We start from the raw sequence: 19,108 nt of genomic DNA, 5'->3' as shown, positions 1-19,108 counted from the left end.
CAAGACTGCAAAAACGGAACGACGGTATTTCCAGGCCCGATTCCTCCTCGGGTACAGCTGGGTCGGCGTCGAGTTATCGATCGCCGCCCACCTGCGGGAGACCTCCGCGGGTCGAGCCACCCTCGGCCGGAGGAGCGAGGAAGAGTACGAGGAGAGAATGCGGCGAGGAGGGAGACGGTGGAAACGCCAGAGGATGAGCAATAGCGGCGGCGGCAGGAGAAACACCCCCTGACCGCCTGACGTGGGTCAACTGGGAAAAGGAAAGTCTCGTACAACGGCATTGCGCATTGTTGCGCCCCCGGCGAACACCCCTTGCCCCCGTGAAATATTTTTGTCCTAACGGAGGCTCGTTCGTATTTTTATAGTTGCGAATCCAACGTAGATATCCACGGTACGGGCGAGACGTACATTCTTCTTGACTATAAAGTAGGCGTTTCGTCATCGCGTTGATTTTGGAGTTTGATATGGCGGTACATACTTCAACGACGCGACGTTGCAGCGCATTGAAATGGAATGACAACTCGGTAAAATTTGAATACCGCAGCGGGAACGGCATATCGTTACGTGACCGCGCCGCGATGTCGAACGATCCTATTCAAGATTCGAGAAGAGAACACCGTCGATTACCGAGGAACGACGACGATATCCGCTGAACGAAACCTCATTCGACGCTGTCGAGCTTGAAAGATTTTTATGTTTCCCGCAACGTACCCCGAAGAGAACCGAATCGCGACGGATATAAAAAGTAACCAACGCTTCGACATATCGGCGAAGTTTCTCCCTCTGAAAAGTATAGTGTCGCATCATTGTCGCCGTGAGGGTTGAAATGTATCGGTACGCAGCCTCTCCAATTTTTCTCACCGCCGAAATACCGAAGAGAGCCTGCGTTTAGAGAATACCCGCGAGAACGGACTTATTATTTTGCTATTGTTACGGAAAATTTCGAATGACTTCGAGTCCGCAGACCGATTCGTATTGGAAATGCGATACGAGTCGAATCTCTTCGAGCTGCAATGATAAACAGCTCTGTCGGGAGGTCTGCGGTTCGATATTTGCGGAAATTCTCGAGTATGGCAAAGGCACGGCGCAATTTGACCGAAATATTTGCGAGACTAGTTTATTTAGACCTCGATCGGCGATACTGTGTCTATGGTACGGATATTTTCAACGTCGAGGTATTGGTAGACGTATCCGGTGATTTTTGATTATTTCTATACCTGAACCCCTCGCATCCGTTTTACATTTCAAAATAAAAGCTTGGGTATGAAAAAAATCGATACGGCAGAAGGAACCCGCGCGCCGATATCCCCGCGCGGAAGTATAATTGAAAGGATGTAATAATCACCGGTGGCAGTTGCCATTAAAATTATTGCAAGTTATTTCATACACGCGAATACGTCTCACCACCTCGGCTCCGCACCGCTACAACGAACGTCGAATTAATAACCGGCGGAGCTGTTGGGTGGGTGGATAGGAGGAACCTGAGAGTCTGCAGTTTGCAACTGGCACGCGGCGAAAGAAAATCGATCCGCGGGACTTTAGAGGCGCGCGTAATTACGACACCGACATGAACGCCCGCTACGTGTACCGGCTCTGGTCCTGGTTCGGGTCATGATTCGACGTATCGCCCGCAATAAGCACGAAGCGAAAGCCTGAACGCCCCTACGCGCTAAGGGGTCGTTAAAAATGACGGAGTGAAGGACGACGAGATACCGCGAGGACCTCAGGATTCTCCAGCGGCTGATCACTCGGTAATAATGCTTGGTGAAAATAGAGGTATACGAACGGATCTACGTCGAAAATGGGACAAGTGCGACTTATATTCGAGGACATTGGATACCGAGTGATCCGAGCAAGTTGATTCCGGGGTCTGATGTTATATTCGTTCGAAACCGTACACATGACCTTGGCAAGGTTCCGAATTGTTATACACTGCGCAAGGTGATCGAAGGATCACTTGAATTTAGCTATGAGAAAGTGGTCAAAATCTCGCTGAATTTCGTGACCAGTGCGATACTATCACGGGGCGAGGCGTACCGCAGGGGAATTTAAAAAAAATAACGTGAAACGAACCAAGGATATCACCGTGATCGCATATCTGTCGTACGGTCCATCGTGCGAATGTTCAATCTTCTTTGCTATACCGGTAATTTCAAGTCTTGTACAAAATTACGCACGAAACACTTGCGAGCCGAATTTTATAATATCCGGATACTTTTTCGCACATTTTTTTGCAAGCAATATCGAATTCTGATCAAGAGTCTCCAAATTCAGATCGGAGATGAAATCTCACGGGCAAAGTCGAACGAGTCAGGCGTTGCTACGATCCGATCATCGTTGCACGTGCGTCACTACAGCTACCATGGCATGCTGCCCACCCGAGACCGCAAAATGTGAACTTACGTTCACAATCGGTTGTAATTCGATGGCCTACATAGATTGAAGAAATCTCCTCGCATTACTATGGTTCAATCATGGCAATGCGTGCCACTCGCGATACCTGAAGCCGCATTGTACGTATAATCGTAGCTACGATAATTGTAAGTTCACCGCATGACGGACCGAGGTACGTACACCCTCGTGTCTACGTAAAGCGGCTGCGTCACTGGAAAACGGAAGCGTTGCTCACGGGGGGGATGGGGAGGTAAGTCATCGCGAACGTGTACGTACGCCTGATACGAGAATGTTATCTGCCTGAATTTCGGAGAAGAAAAATAAGGGATATTAAGATCGGGCGAAAGTGACGTACAAGGTGAAGTCACACGCGTAGCATAGAATATTTACGATTTACGTGGTCGATAAACGAAAGTGGGATTTTTTCCAGAGCACCGAGAGAACAGCCTTCGGTTGACACTGAAGTGCTTTTCTTGCAAGCTACTACAAGGTCGAACGACGAATATGTAGTACGAAAGCATAAGGCAGCGCGTGACTTTTCGCTCGTTATATCCGAGGACACTCCATCGGCTTGGACAAAAAAAAATTTCAAAACCTTGAACGGTTCAAAACTGGAAGTGACAACGGCGTACGAACTCTGTATACCTTCGACACAATACACGGTTACAATGGTAAAAGAAAAGATAGAATTAATGACGAATCGTATTAGCCTTGAAACTAACCTCGGCTTGATTATGGAAATAGCTCGTTTTGTTCGAACGGAATCAAAGAAAGAGGCGCCAGGAGTTGAGAGCGAAGAAGGATGGATGTGAGCTGAAGAATTTTTTTTAATTTCGCTCGCGATCGCATCGGTTGACTCGGGAGATCTGAGGCTTTTGCGCTATCTTAAGTGCATCGCGCTGTTCACGTGTGACCTGCATACGTACTCGTGCACGGGAGGGTCATGCAACCTTCGTTCGATCAGCGAAAGTAACGCAAAACGGGTAACAGAGAATGCGACTGGGTATCAGTCGTCAACGCGACGTTATACGATCTCTCCCGGTGACGAATACACGGATCTTGAATCACTCAAAAGTATCCGCAATTACCATAACGCCTTGACGAGTCGAGTATAGGGTGAAATTCGCAGCCACGCTCTGAACAATTATTAAACTCAAGCACGCTCGATCCATAGCCTCTATAGAAAAAACGGCATTTACATGGTAATGTTTGAGGGAAAATCGATTTTTCTTATCGAGCATCTGATTCCCCTACTTATACGTTCCTGTGGAACACAGATTAACACGCGACCACCCGATATGAACTTTTTTTTTTAATCTCAGCTCCTGCGGTAAGAGGTCATATCGCTTTCGCCTGTATATACCGGTATAATATACGTCCCTACTATGAAGTAGTGTTCCATGCAAACTACGTGATGTAGGAAAAACCAGCATGGAAATAAATGGGAGACCAGCTACCGAGCACGCTTTGAATTTCTACCCCTTTAGATCGTTCTGCAGAGGGCCGGTGACTCTGTGTACAAATCTGATGTATGTTTAATACTTCTATTGTTCGTATGAAGAAGTTCCAAGTCTTGTCCCCAAAAAAATCCAACGAAACGAAACGTAAGCCTATACGCCGGTATACCTATTTGGATATGTATATGTATCATTCAAAGCACACGATTACTTCTTCAAGTCTTTACAAAGAATTTCAACTATTCTAACGTTACGGCAATTTCTTCGATCATTTCATTCATTGCATAGTAATCAATGAATTATTAGACGAAACATAAAATTTACAAGTCTGTATTTGGAGATCTATAACATATAATGAGAGGTATTCCACCACGGGAATTGATAATGAGCGCTGATAATTGATATACGGCACGTTATTGATAATGAGAAAAAGACGGGAACACACAGCAAACAAAATGGTGGGTGCCAAGTGCTTTTACGTGGCGGTCAGTGAACCATTAACTGGCCTAGACTCAACCACCGGAGAGCGAGCTGAACCTCTCATTGGAACCTCGATATATGGGTGACATTCGATCAACGGCTCGAAAGAAAGGCAAATGATGACGAGAGAATGATGAGAGCTCCTCCCTCGCCCCCTCCGAACGGCTCGATACTAAAACGGATGTAGCCACGAGGTCTCGGATCAACTGGTTCTTTCTAAATTGCGCAATACACGATATGTATTCGACATAGCATAGCGGGGATTTTCCTTTTTCTCGAGAAACGATTCTTCGCCAGGTGTGAAACGTTAGATTCAAAATTATTGGTGATGAGAATGACGACGACAACGATGACAAACATGCGGTGTATGACGAGCATGCGAAAGACGTCGAAAAAGATGATGATAACGACGACAATTCTGAATTTTTCCGTATAAGCGGTTCTCGTCTCGGGGCAACGTCCATTCGACTGAATATTCGAAGACTTTAGCCTCTTCTTGTATAGTATTGATCCCTGAAACTTGTACCAAAGCTTGCACAAGTCTCGCAAGCTCGGCAGCAGATTTTCAGCGAGCCGGTCAAACCGCAAGCTGTCGGTACATATAGTCCACCACGGGATTGTTCGCTCCGCGTTGCAATGGGGTTTCTCTATGACCTTACCGTGCACAGCTCGTAGCGGGGGTAGTTCCACCGACCTTACCGACGAATTCACTCTGTGACCGGAACTCTTGGCGCGCAAGCCACTGCCATCGAATTCGAGTCTGAATTCGTTGCCAGCGCCTTCTCTACGGGGAGAAAGGCAGAGCGACGAGACAACGATCGATCCGCACCTTAGGGCATACATGGCACGAAGGGAGTCCAATGGCTGAAAAGTGTGACGAGCAACCAGGACAGAGAAATATAAACTTCGATCATCCCCGTCTCTTTCGGCTTGCAACCGATATAGGAATACACCGGAAAGAGATAGGGATGGTAGGAATTCATCGCTCGCTGTATCATTATAGGCACTTGCTTAGTACGGGATTTCAATATTGCGGTGGTCAGGACATGCTGCCTCCGTGCCATGTACCTATGCTCTAAGAGACGCGCAAAGACATTTCATTTTCCCATCTAAATAGCAAGTGGAATTTTTTCTTCTCCGTTTTTACCGTTCGAAGGTGGGAAGAAATTTTTTTTCAATGTCGATGTACATATTCTTGTACAGGAAATTCAATTCTCTACAAAAAAGCATTGACATAGTTTTCTCGTAATCCTAGTGGATAAATGAGGTCTGGTCGGATGTAAGTTGGCTGCAAGTGCTCAAAATGAAAAGTCTTTGCTCGGCGTGGAGTGTTGAGATATCGAGCTACGCTTTGGGGAGTGTTCGTTTCATGCCTGAAAGTAACTTTTGAGTCGGGAGACGGAAATTTTTTTTCATAGACCACCCTAATGTACGATAAAAAGGAAGGATCACCCATCGCTCACATGGACGCTCACGCACGTTGAGAAAAGAAGGAATCGGAACCGAGTAGTACTGTTGCCCGATTGAACAATGCACGGTGTATCATCTACGTGGTACATGTATAGTCTCTACAGAGAGAGAGAGAGCATACCAATGCCACTTGTTGGCGAAATAATGTATCGCAAAGCGAGCGACCCACACGTTGAACCGACGACTGACCGATGTAGGTTTCGTTCGAGACGCGTATACGGGGACGTTAATTTTATGCCACCTCCTATAGGATAATAATAGTAATTATAGACCGAAGGCTAGCCCCGCGATCTTCCGCCAGCCTATCATCTGGGCAGCCCTGCCTTGGCCACCTACTACAATATGACTCGGCTGAACGGGAAAATGTTACATTAGTAGGCGTGCTCGCGACGCTTTCGACTAATAATACATCCCAATCTATATTGCCGAAGGGTAACATCACCTCGCTGAACTGCAGATTTGCGTATTTGCAGCGGGTATTGACGAGTATAAATCCGGTAGGGATTAATCACATTTCTCAATAGCGCATAATTGACCGCCGTTACCTTTTTGGTAACGAATAAGTATTATAGTCGACCAGATGAAACTTGAGGTGCAGGTATGCTCTAATTTTCGACAAATTCATTACCAAACTCATTGGCCCGTCTTCGGAAGTCTGCCTCGAAGGAATACACGTGTATTCAACAACGTGACGAAATCTGGATCTCATTGCGTGATAAATCTAATGCGTATGCGAATACCTGGATAAAAGTTTACGCTGCATACTTACAATAAGACACAGAATAGGTAGGGAGGCAGAGAATCGGCCCCGAGAGAGTCGAGTTCGAGTTATCAGTTTGACGATGGGTTAGAGAGGGAAAGAAGGAGGGCGGGAGGGAGGGAGAGAGAGAGAGAGAGAGATAAAGTGAAAAGCAGATTTATTCAGCATTGGAGCAAGCTCCCTAAGTATATCTACAGACATATATTTTACAAAGGAAAACTCAATGCAAACTCAAAAATAAAAACAAGAAAAACAATGATTAACAAAAGCACAAATTAACAAGTAAAATTAAAACTAAAATTAAACATTAACAATAACATAAAATCAACCATAAAGAGAGAGGGGGAGAGAGAGAGAGATACGGATTCGTGTGGCGTACAAGAAGTATGTACAGGTGTATACATGAGTTCGCCGTACACGCACCGTATAAAGCACATCCTGCGTGGTGTTCATGGATGAAAAAATATACAGCTGACCAAACCGTCTCTGTTAACAAAACATACGTATGGGTAGGTTGATTTCAATTATGACGTCATTCGTACGCGTTAAGTCGGTATGCGTGTAAGCGTAAAATTGCATGCAAGATTCATGTGCCGGATGAGAGGGACATAATTATGTGGCGAATGAGCGAAAAGCAAAAATGGAACGTTGCATTTTTTGACTGAAGAACTTAGAAAAGGTCAGGGGCGTTGTGGCTGAATTTTCCCACACCAGACGGACGAGCGTGATTTTCATCCTTGTGCCCATTTTCTAAAACGTATCCTTTCAACTCAAACCCGAATAAAACGTAACATTGTGCGGCTTCCAAATCGGAACTATGTATCGCGAGAACGCGCGCTCGCTATATAGGCCTGATAAACCTCAGCCAATTAATTTGATAAGGTTCAATACACACAATGGAAGAGTTTACACTTTGGTCATTATTTGAACAAGTCGATACTGTAGGCGATAATCGCGTACATGTAGAGTAGTGTAGAAAGGAACTTCCTCGTGTATGTGGATAACTGGAGAGGGAAACAATTTGACAAGGAAATCTGAGCGAAAAAATAATGACCAATTGCGAAAAGTTCGCAACGTTTTGAGGATGTAAGTGGCACTGTGGCAGAGACTAAAAAATAGGCAGGGTGAAGAGAAAAGACGGGACCAGGGCGAGAAGGAGGATCATTTGTATGAATGTAATGTTGAACGGAATGGATCGTCTAGACTGAATATTGAAAATAGGAAAAATTGTTAGATAACATGATGCATCCGTGACAGTTGATAAGAGCAAAAGAGCGTCTATATAAACGGGGATAAGCAAAAAGGTTCCAACCAGCAAAAAACCTTTTTTCAAACTATTGCCAAAACGTGAAGCGCCTCCCACATTATGAAAATATATCGATAGCACAATTTTCTTCTCAAAAATATCGGTTGCGACGTTATTCCTTATACCATCCATATGGAAATTAAGAGATACACATAACCTACAATCTACGGGGACGAGTGCTATCTTTTTTACAAGTATCTTGTATCGATTGAATAATTTTTTACTCACCAAGGGGGACGGATACTTTTTGGTGGAATTTGTTGACCGTGTGTTGACGATCGGGAATAAACCATATCGGAAGCACATCACCGACAGTCTCTGACAGTTCAGATATATTGCACACTTGATCACTTTTTCGCAGGGTTGATTTTTCAACGCACGAGGAACCCCAGGGGAGGAGGATGATCCCACGAAGAGGGACCGCTGACAGCCGATTTTCTTCTCTCTTGATGCCCACACATACCTATTTCATCATTTTAATATTCTCACATCCTCGCAGAGACAACTGACAGACATTCTACATACAATAACAAAACATGCGTTCCATCCATCCTTCGGTTATTTCGACGAATAGTAGAAGGGATTAATTTGGCTAAAAATAACAAGTAAATCGGTGATGTAACGAGGGGTTCACATTGTGCGCACGGGGATCGGGGAACGAAATATTGGTGGTAAATCTTGACGAAGCAGCGATAACGATTCTACCCCCGAGAGCGGGGAATTTGGCAATGGCAAGAGATCATCGAGCAATCTCTGGTATTCAGTGATGAGGAGTAGATCATTGGCACGATTTGCCGAAAACGGGGTTCGACTTGGGCGACGCATAGAACCTACTAACCTATGCACGATACGTCGACCGGTTGTCACGATTACGTTACGATATTCAAAACATTTTCAACACACAAACTCATGCAGACATTACAACGGTTGCCATATTGAAATTTCAGTCAGCGGAGACCCCTAGCTCTTTGCTCTGACCTCAACTCGGTGGCGGCGTCTCGATCGCTCTGCCCTCAACCACAGGTTCAAATAATTATGTTACCGAATCACGAATAACGATATTGTACATTTTCAATCCTCACAAACCAAAAGGCGCCTATTTTTCCTATTGACGAGGCCGTGTAATCATTTATCCACCTCTCATATGTTTATCAGTTTATGTGTAACTGTAGATCGATATACCATTGCATTACCACTGATAGATAATGTCAATTATACTATATATCAGTGTACATGACACTTCAGTAATGACCTTGAAAATAATAAAGAACCACTCACACTACACGTTTTGTTTCGGTAGATCATTACCATCCCCAGGGTCTCAATAAAATGTTTTACAGGAATTCTACCCGCCCCGTTCACCCCGAAGACCCAACGCCATCTAACTCAAGTGGTTCAATTATAACGAATAATTAAAAAACTACTAAGGCAAAAGCTCTAATAGTGAGCTCACTTGCTGGATAACTCTCTTCGATAGGTAACTTAACTTACTGGGTAACTGGTCTGGCTGGGTAACGTACAATCACTTGTGGAAGGATATATTCTTACTAATATTAGAGGCATCGTTGTATTATTTACCACAAGCTGCACAGCCAGGCACCATACCAATGTTCAGTCAACGACTGTCTGAAGATAAAAATCCTCAGTCAATATGCTGCTGACGGTGATGATACACCGAGCCATCAAACTCCGATCGAATGAATTCACGTGATAAAATGCCAATGAATACCTTCTTTATCCACTTGTTAACCCCTTCATTGAGCCAGTCTGAATTGGGTGCATAAGTGCATCGTTGTATGCACAGATGGCCCTAGTGACTGGTGACCGCTAGGTGACCGCTATAATCTAGTAAAATTAAACCGAAATGGTAAAATGGATGGCCATTTCGAAAAACACCTAATACTCTCGGCTCCTAATGGTCGGATTTGAATTTTTCTTCCTCAGTGTAGAAGGAAAAACTATTATCCACAACTTTTGTTCGAAACATTTTTCGATACCTTTCAAAAACAAAAAATGACGATCCAAAAAGTACCATTAATTGGTGTATTTATAGTTAGAATATTTTTATATTATATTTTATATTTTAAAAAAACTGTTGTTTGTCACTTTCGAATTTTCTTACTCGTCAACGAAATGATGTGCAGATTCTATCAAGAGATATTTTTGTAGAAAATTGAACGCTCTACAAAAGTTCGATCATCTCGAATATAACACACCCAAAGTCCCTCTAAATATTGTTATACGAGCTGTACATCATTTCCCTTCCCAAGTAATTCATCTTGGTATCAAAAAACAGATAGACAATGCAGGAGTTGTGCGTTGATTATTTTTTTACTAGTAATTTATTAACATTTTTTTCCTAGCACTAATTTTCTTAACAATTGAATGATAAATACATATTATACGGATGTTACAAAAATCAATTCAGTGGTCAGCATTAAAATTCGATAGTGCCTCCAATAATACAATTCTTGCCCTTTTACTGGTCAAGCGAATAAACATTCGTCATCCGATTCGCGTGCGTACCATCAAGGTGACCACAAAGACCCATCGTTTTACCTTGAAGAAAGACGCTCATCGCCAATCCGACCGATCGTTCGGTCCACTCGAGGACAAACTCGGTCAGAGATGATTGGATGATCATTCGACCGTGGCTCCAAGTGGCTCTGGAATTTTCGTTACAATCATTATAAGTGTTGGAATCGCCAAGATTTTCGAAAGATATTCATTAAAAATCTCGGGGATAAGATCCACCGAAGTCGAGTTCTGTACCCGAAAAAATGAATTCAAAAACGCTTGAGACGTTATTAATTCGTGAATGAATTTTTTCTCAAACTCTCTCCGACGTGGGCTAATAATGACGCAGGATACGATGCACAGAAAGTTTCACGAATGATTTTTTTGATCTGACGATGAGTTTTACTTACCGTAGAGCGTAGGCTTTCGTCTCTGGGGGCACGATGATCCCGTCGACGTAATCGATGACGTTACCGTCAACGGTAACCTTCGGATTAGTTACGGAGGGTATAATTTCTATCACGTGGTCAGCGACGAGCATCAGAAGGCCGAGTTTCTGTGGCTCGATACGTTTAACGAAAACGGAGAATACGTGTGTAGAATGATCAGCCGTAAGCAGTGTCCACTGGGCAGGAACCTTGAAGGGCATGACAGCACCGTCGGTGTTCATGAGGATTTCGGGATAAATCACACAGAGTTCTGCGATTGAAGAATATTGTTAATATTTTCCAAACGTCTGGGAACGCTTGGCAGCGAACGAAATTGACTTACTGATTCCCTTGTCTTTCAAGTTTTGTAAAAAGTTCCAGGAGAACCGAGTGTTATCCATGAGAGGTGTCAGTGATTCACTGCCCATCAATGGAAAGCCTGTCAATACTTGTTCGTGGATCGGGGTTCGAATATTCATGTTCACCACGTTATTCGTCATGGGGAATTCGATTGAACCTTTTACTATGCCTGGTTCGGTGTGAGCCGGTAGATATGTGAGCCATGGAAGCACAATGGCGTGAGTAGTGTCAGTCGCCGAATGTATTTTATTCATAATGTTTTCAGGGATCTGCGAATAAAAAAGTTACCCCCTTGCAGGCGGAGCCGATCAATTTCGCAAAATATGAATAACCGTAAACTCACGTTCTTGTAAAGAATGGTGTAGGTATATTTTCTCAGGGTGGTACGAAGGATGGCCTCGCTGAGACAAGCCGGTGTCCTGGGCACTATAGAGCTTTCAGCGAATAGATAAATCGGGTTTTCCACATCCTTCTGACATTTTCCGTTGATCATTTCGTTCTGGACCGCCACTTTTTGCTCGTCGGACATTTGTCCCTTCATGGTAATCACCACCGACATACCATCACGAACGCAAACTGCTTCTTCCGTTTCTCCCATGGTCATTGTCAGTTTTGCGAGCGTTTCTTGCTTTGTTGCGATCACTCGGTTAAGAGGATCAATCTCAGTCGGCGGGTATATTTTGTTACCTTCGATACAAATCTGAAATTCATTGTATGTTTCAAGTTCATGCAAATTCTTGATCGGATCATGATGCTGATTTAGTGGTCGATTCTATTCCATCGGGAACCGGATACAGTCCAGGGGGAAATGAAATCCTGAGCCTGGTAATCATCAGGCGTTTAATATACTTTCAATATACATCCTTTAGCGACAAGTCATTTGTTGTGCGATTAAAACATGTGCAGTGCTTCAAGTCAGAATCAAGCTAAGACTCCGGTAAGGAGAGCTCTCGTAAAAAGTTAGCGATCAAAAATGAAACTCTCGCGATCTTCTCCAACGTAAAAAAAGTCAGCTTTTCTACCCCACCATGAACTGGCATAAAGATTCTACTTGATAATGCAATCGTATAAAATTTCGGAAACACGAGGTGACGTCATCCGTGGTAACTTTGAACCAGAATCGCGTGTTACGACTGACGTGTATGGACTTATAAGGGGTAGGCAGAAGGCCATGTTCGAACTTGAACATCATCGCATGTACCTTCAGATCCTTTTGCCCTGGCGTAGCTCTCGTAATCTGCATTTGAAACTGGTTATTTATATGACCTGGATTAAGACCAATGTTGGCGTTTACGGTCCAAGATTGTACAGAAATATCGGTAGCTGCAGCCTTCGCCTCAACCGTCGCACGGATGTTGATCTTTGTCCCTGGGAAGAAGTTCAACATCTTTGTTGTTTCTTCCACGTTTGTACGTATGTTGATGACCACCTGAAACAATCACTCTGTGAACCTAGGATACACCGTATCGCATTTTCTGATTTTCAATAATGCTGCTGAAGTTTTCAGTCTTCATAACTATCAGAGAAACAAACAGCTAGATATTGCGACGTCCTCTGAATTTCGAAAATCTGATGAAGCTTTTAAAAACCGATCCAGCACAAAGAAAATTTTCAGTCCTACTTACTTGCGAAGTTGGATACATGATACTCGGCTCTATCTTGGCAATATAACCGCATGTTCCAAATTCAGGATTTAGGCGTCCGTAAAGGAATGCCTCTCTCAAGCTCATTAATCCGTACACGGTGGGATCGTCCCTGAACAGAAGATATTTCAATTAGACAGACCCTTTATCGTATGCCGTGATTATCGAATCTCGAAAACGACATGTCCAACAAACTTACCACGTCCACTTATTCGTTTTATCTGCAATCTCGCCGAGAATGTTCAAACGGGTAACAGGCGAAAACATCCGCTCACAGTCGTAAATGTGCGCGCTGTAGTGCAATCCGGTGTCCTTTGAGTCGAGATTCAACATAGTGGTGTTCTTTCGATATTTTGGACCCAACGTGACGGGTTCTGTAGGATTACAATTAGTGCAATGTTTTTCTAGAACGCCTTCTTCCGCGCCCGTGACCATCACGTAGTTTTTGGCGTAGGATCGAACTCCGGAGATTGAATATTCGGTAAACGGAAGTCTTGGCAAGGTCACTTTGAGACTTTTAGCTTCAGCGTTGTATCCGATGCTCATCGCTATGGGGAGGCTAGCGTCAAAGGCCGTCATTCTTCGTACGGAGTGCCAGGTGTCTACTATCGGATTGTAAGCGCCCATCAAGTGATATCCGTGACGCCAAAGTCTCGCGTTCATTTCCAAAGTTATGCCGTACAGTCCTGACTGCGGAGGCTGAGGCGTCATACGATTTCCATTGATGGTTCTTACGCTAGGAATCTTGTTGTACAACATCGACGTTAGCCCGAGATCGGTCGGTACTTGCTTACTGTAGAGTTCATCGAACTCGACGTCTTGCCAAGCGAGTGAAGCTGCTTCTTTAAGGGTGATGAATGCCTTTGTGGACTCCATCAAATCAGGCAGCGTTTTTTCGTCAAAATATGCGGTCATTACAGTGCGCCCTTGAATCATGACTGTCAACTCGAAGTGAACCGGCTGTACACGAGGCATATCTTCGCTAGCCTTTTTCAGCAACTTTATTACACTTTCCACAGAAATTTCATGGCTCTCCGGAATCGCTTTTGGGTCTAGTTTGACAAACTGATTGAGGAGTTTGTCCATTCCTTCCATTCGAAGCCATAACTTCATGAAATCAAAATATTGGGATCACTCAAAATTACGTATCAACCGAGATTCGCCATGAGAAGGCGGCGTTTTTACTTACCGTCGCGTGATTCACAGGCTTGCGTTTGTTGAGTGAAGTGTAATCGATTGACATGATGCTAGGCATTCCGGTTACTTGGTTCGCAGTCGTCATGTAGGAAATAGAATCTCCGAAGCCGAATTTGTTGTTTTCATAATCGACTGTCCAACTACCGGTCAAGAGCTCAGCACCTTGTGGCCTTACTCTGATGAACCGCAGGATTTTGCGAGCCATATCTCTCATCGGTCCCATGCATGAATTCTTCGAGTTGGCCATACTTTTCATCATCGTGTAATGAAAGTTATACAGGTGCTCATTTGGCTCGTATACCATGAACCAGTATAGATTCATCAAACGATCGAGTCTGGGCGGTTGACGCACGAGAATGTTATAGGCTGTAACCCTCAGTTCCAGATCCAATTTGGTATTGGAAAGGATTGGCCAGAATAGATTGTGAATGTATTCGGGATCATGAGAAGCTTTGAAAGTCACCATCATCGCGTGAATACGTAGGTGATCGGGTTTTTCCGAAACCTTGATGTCACCGCGAATAATGGGTTCCAAGAGCTTATGCACCCCGCCAACTTGGATGTTCTTCAGAGCTTCTAGGTAGACCAATTTCATTTCGTAGGAAGGTTCACCTGTGAGGGTAATTTTTCAGAGCTTAGAAACCTTCTCATGGTTGCGGCCTTGTTTTACAATGAGGGGCATTGAAGAATTTCCATCCAACAATGCTGAAGGAGATATTGAATCATTCCCGACTTCTCGATACTTACTCATCATGCCATCGAAGTAGAGTTTGATGTATTTCTTCAGCAGTTCTGATTGAATTTTTCCTTGGGATTCATCGGTACCCTGAGTTTTGTATATCAGTGTCGCAAAGCAAAGTATACCGGCCTTACGGATATGCGGAGAAACGTCATTCCCAAGATTCATCAAGGGTTCCATCTCGATCAGTAGCTCTTGCGATAATATTCGAACATTATAAGGTAGTCTGAACAGCATTAAGGTCGCCAGATTTGTCTCTATTTTGTTTTTGCGGATGGTATTACGAATGAATAAGCTGGTCGCGTTCGTCCCGACGAACGGCATCGTGTGCAGGAAGAAGTTCCTGTTAAGTATTGGTTTTTCGTTAAATTAATTGCGTTCTACTTTTATGTAATGTTCAGCTAATTGAGATTGCTGAATTAATTCGTTGGCTGATAATGAAATTCATTCCTTCTGATGTAAACAGAAGTTTAGTGAAATTGATCTTGGTGTTTACGTACACAATTCTAACTTCTCTAGGCGAAGTTCCTTCCGAGATGGTGTTAAAAATGTGTTCCAGAGACGGAAGATCCATGAAAGTCATGGCTTGTAATATCCGGTTTATCGTCTGACCGTGTTTCATTTCAGGGGACGTCATATCCAAATGATTCTCTTTTACATAGTCAGCAGCTTCACCCAGCATTTTTATGAGTTTAGCGGTCAGAACTTCAAGATTCACGACATGGCGTCCATGGGTCAGGTCCACACCCGCATGAGGAGCGTAATGGGCCTGCGATTTTTGGTAAGTAACGTCGTCCACTCTCACTGATTCTTTCATATCCAATCTAGGAATGGTAATACTGTCCAATGGTTCCATGGACGAGAACAAGATGCTTTGGCTGCAGAAATGAATCGAGAATTAGTGTCACCTAATCGACATTACATGCAGTTCTGCACCTACTTGGCTAAAATGTAGTGTGCTTCGGATTGAGCTCTCCATGGGAAATAGTTGATGACAGCGTGAGCCGATATTTTGTGCATCAGAAGGTCTTCTCCCAAATGTTCGATCTCGACAATTCTTCGACTAGCGGTAGTCATATCGTCCTGAAATGAGAAAGTAGTAGAGTCGTCTTTCACTTCAACATGTCCTACAGATTTTTAAGGATAATCTGTTGATCAAATCACCTCTTCTTCGACTAAGCAGGTATCAGCTTCTTGAGAATCGAAGGTCTGCTGATCGAATTTATTACACTTCATCGGCTCCATATTTTTCGTGACTTTGAAGAACTTGTTTCCGAGGGACTCTTCGCGTTGAACGTTATAGGCAACAAGGCACTCGCCATATATGGTATTCTGGTAGTAACAACCAAAGAGAACAATTACAATTAATTCCAGCGGAAACAGATGTGTTCCCTAAAATTGTTACCTACCTCTTTGGTCAAAAAGGCGTGCGGTTTCAAGGGCCACTCCAAATTCATCGATAACAGGTCTAATTGCATCATCGACGCTATCGATTGCTTCATATTTCGGGACCAGCCAGGCTCATCCTTATGAACTATTATCCCTTTCACCTAGAGATGAAAATAGCACATGCACATGAATTCAGAGCAGCAGTGAAAAAGATGATTTGAATCTCGATTTGAATCTCCTCAGATACCAACCTTCCCATTGTCATCGTAGAAAGCAACGAAAGGATCTGTCAATGCCTTCGCGGCTTCAGGGATTGGGAGCGTGTTTCCCTCGATTTTTTCAAAGTGTTGAATTTCGCCATTTCGCATACCATGCGTAACATTAAGATTAATATGGAAGGCGTTTTTCAAAGTTGGATCACGCAATTCCGGTGTCACATGCATCAAACCGGTGATCACGAATTGGGAAGCGAAGGGAGCGGGCTCGATGTTTCCTGCTTTCGTGTCCGCATAATACTTGTAAACCACGATTTTATTCCGGGGAAATAGTCCCGGCGATGCACTCGCGAAAGCGAGGCAGGCAAGAAGCCCTAGAAACAAAAAATCACGGTGACCTCAAAGACGTGGACTTTGTAAATAAATTTTTACGTCGAACTACGTTATAAAAATTTATTTCAAAACGTGTAGCGATTATCTCTCGGATTGCAAAATGTTATGAGAGATTACAGCCTTCGTGATTTTCCTCAATCTCGGTGTCTGGCAATAGGCGATAAGCCGTGTAGCCGTCAGGAGACAAATAAACACGGTGAAACAGATTGTTCTGGTCTTAGACGATTGGCGGATACGTTCGACGCGATTTCTTACTCACCGAAGACCTGCAGTTGGAGCGGTAGCCTCATGTCGAAAGACTAGTGCCTCCACTGTACAGAGTTCCCTTTTATATACTCGTCAGCTTATTGCCGGCTACCAGAATGAATCCCACCTTGATAACCCTGAGAGCGTCTTCGAGTCATCAGCTTGTACATACATATTCCTCAATCTCTTCTCCGCATATCGATGAATAACAATAACTACACATCTGTTGGAAAAACGAATATTCTCAACAATCAAGGGTTTAATGCAGAGTTATTCGATTTCGTAACAAAATCCACAATCGACGACAACTACTGGATGTGAGACTGTCACTGGTCTCCAATCTCAATCAAGGAATTCCTGATGTCAGTCAATGTAACGAACAGTGAGAGGTATTTTCACTTGGTTTTCATCGTCGTTGGAAGATTAGATTTGATATAACTTAGCAAGTTGAAATAAGGTGAATTTTCCAAATTTGTTTTTATATTTACCAAAATGAATGCTGTGTTGTAAAAATACCATCAATTTTCTAATCAATGTACTGTCGAGTTTGTAAGTAATTTATACATGTGTACATATAGTATGTATCTTTCGTTTTTATTAATCTGTTGTTGCAACTTCAAGCGGATTGTTTTCGTCGAAAACTATAATTATTCTCTATCGAATGCATTGTCAAAGTACAGAGTTATCGTGTGGAGAAAAATAGGAGTAATATTACATGGTCACTTTATGGAATTGTTTGAAACCTTCTTCACTTGATACACATCGAATGGTCGGGACGTTGTCGGAAAGAGTGAGAATATGATGTTAGGCTCTCGTAAGATATTTTATTCTTCACGTATACCTTGCTTATTTATCAAAAGCTAGTGACCTAACGCCGCTGTCGTGATTTCATTGGTATCAAAATTTGACGTGCGCGAATAAGATAAAACGAATGTTAAAACATTATTCCCTGCATACGGCAGAGTACAGAGATGCAAAAACTCTGTTATGTCAGGCGGGAATCAAGCGACGTTTTTCTTGAAAACTACAAGTTGTGGTTGAAAACTACTCTTATGGTCCTCTTTGAACCTTTTCGAGTGACCTAGGATTTTCATACCGATTATGTTCGGTAATTACTGAAAGTAACAAATCGAATTTGTTCATTTTATAGATCAACAATTAATTCTAGGTATAAAATGCAGAATGCAACGCAACCTAATAGGGATCGTCATCGTTTGACGCATTCGTCGATAGTATGAGCCATGTAAACTCTTGATAAGCAGGGTGATTTACCTTAATCTCCCCAGGAAGATTTCTCGTGAATCGGAAGAGATAAAAAACAAAGTTTGACACCGAAGTTATGTGGTTAAAAAACAAAAGCGATAAAGCTCAATTTCACGTAATTAGCGTTCACAAGGTCAGGCAAAGGTCGACTTCGGTTATTCAGTTGGAATTCCGTAGCTTTTATTCCTGAAACTGGGAGTTTATTCAATTCGATTTGCACCGAAAAGCATTATTCATGCGTACTGAAAACGAGCACCCTGCACGTGCGAATGAATGATGATCAACGATACCGTTTACCATCGGGTGCGTGGATTAAAAGAAAGCTCTCGTCGCGGAGACATCTTCGAATTGTAGTCAGGAAGGTTATCTGCTAGCAGTGATTGCGATAGCAATTTGCAACATTGTTTATCTCGCAAGTTTTTTTGCGCATCTTTTTTGAACTTTGATTCCGGTTATTTCAGGCAATTCTCGTAAGGTCTGAAAAATAAATACGGGGCGAAGGAACCGTTCTTCGCAGTTGGTGTCAAATGTTCAATGCACCGGCCTGCAATGATTCCTTTATCTCGGGGTTTTCTCGTCAGAATTTTTTCCAGCTGCAATAATTGAATTTCAACTGTCATTTCAGGGGAAGAAAAACAAATAATAAGAGAAAAAAAAATCTTCCGCAGGGTTAGCCAAGACGGAATTATCAAAGTTATAGGGAGTTGGATCGAACGAAAATGGCCGACAGCTATATAGTGGAAGGATGTTGGTCCATGCGGGGGTGGATGATTCAGGGCTGGGGAAAAAGAAGGATGTAGCGAATGAATTACGTCAACGAAGAGATATGGGAGGCATAAGGGGAGATGGAG

General features: G+C 43.3%; 3 protein-coding genes across 4 annotated transcripts in view; all 3 read right to left on the bottom strand.

Annotated features, from left to right (window-relative positions):
• Nucleotides 1-8,693, bottom strand: part of LOC105693619 (neuronal calcium sensor 2) — a 30,187-nt gene extending 21,494 nt beyond the window's left edge. The window contains exon 1 of the mRNA XM_012413664.3: nt 8,096-8,693. The gene's annotated coding sequence lies outside the window, so the exon portion shown is untranslated. The remainder of the gene's footprint in view (nt 1-8,095) is intronic.
• Nucleotides 1-9,170, bottom strand: part of LOC105693618 (neurocalcin homolog) — a 35,004-nt gene extending 25,834 nt beyond the window's left edge. Inside the window, exon 1 of one of the 2 annotated variants that reach the window (XM_048654778.1) lies at nt 9,146-9,170. The gene's annotated coding sequence lies outside the window, so the exon portion shown is untranslated. Of the gene's footprint in view, nt 1-8,705; nt 8,859-9,145 lie in introns of those variants that run through there. The other variant, XM_012413661.3, reaches the window with a different exon arrangement.
• A 1,020-nt stretch (nt 9,171-10,190) lies between these two features.
• LOC105693631 lies at nt 10,191-17,135 on the bottom strand. Its single transcript, XM_012413684.2, has 15 exons — nt 17,008-17,135; nt 16,392-16,729; nt 16,161-16,301; nt 15,916-16,083; nt 15,692-15,834; nt 15,252-15,629; nt 14,760-15,094; nt 14,005-14,624; nt 13,015-13,922; nt 12,798-12,927; nt 12,374-12,601; nt 11,516-11,872; nt 11,156-11,441; nt 10,795-11,083; nt 10,191-10,533 (listed from the first exon to the last, which is right to left on the bottom strand). Exons 1-15 carry the CDS (start codon nt 17,036-17,038, stop codon nt 10,347-10,349), a joined length of 4,539 nt encoding a protein of 1,512 aa, XP_012269107.2. The 5' UTR covers nt 17,039-17,135; the 3' UTR covers nt 10,191-10,346.
• Nucleotides 17,136-19,108: the final 1,973 nt, after the last annotated feature.

This window comes from Athalia rosae, chromosome 4 (genome assembly GCF_917208135.1).
Source record: "Athalia rosae chromosome 4, iyAthRosa1.1, whole genome shotgun sequence".
NCBI classification, from domain to species: domain Eukaryota; kingdom Metazoa; phylum Arthropoda; class Insecta; order Hymenoptera; family Athaliidae; genus Athalia; species Athalia rosae.
The sequence above is the reverse complement of the archived record's forward strand: the minus strand, read 5'-3'. Positions and strand labels throughout refer to the sequence as shown.

Excerpts from the sequence above, each read along its gene's own strand:
- LOC105693631 (XM_012413684.2), bottom strand. The coding sequence starts at position 17,038 with ATGAGGCTACCGCTCCAACTGCAGGTCTTCG. Across the intron at positions 16,730-17,007 it reads GCTCCAACTGCAGGTCTTCG|GGCTTCTTGCCTGCCTCGCT; the intron begins GTGAGTAAGAAA and ends TTTTGTTTCTAG. Across the intron at positions 12,602-12,797 it reads TCATGTATCCAACTTCGCAA|GTGGTCATCAACATACGTAC; the intron begins GTAAGTAGGACT and ends TGATTGTTTCAG.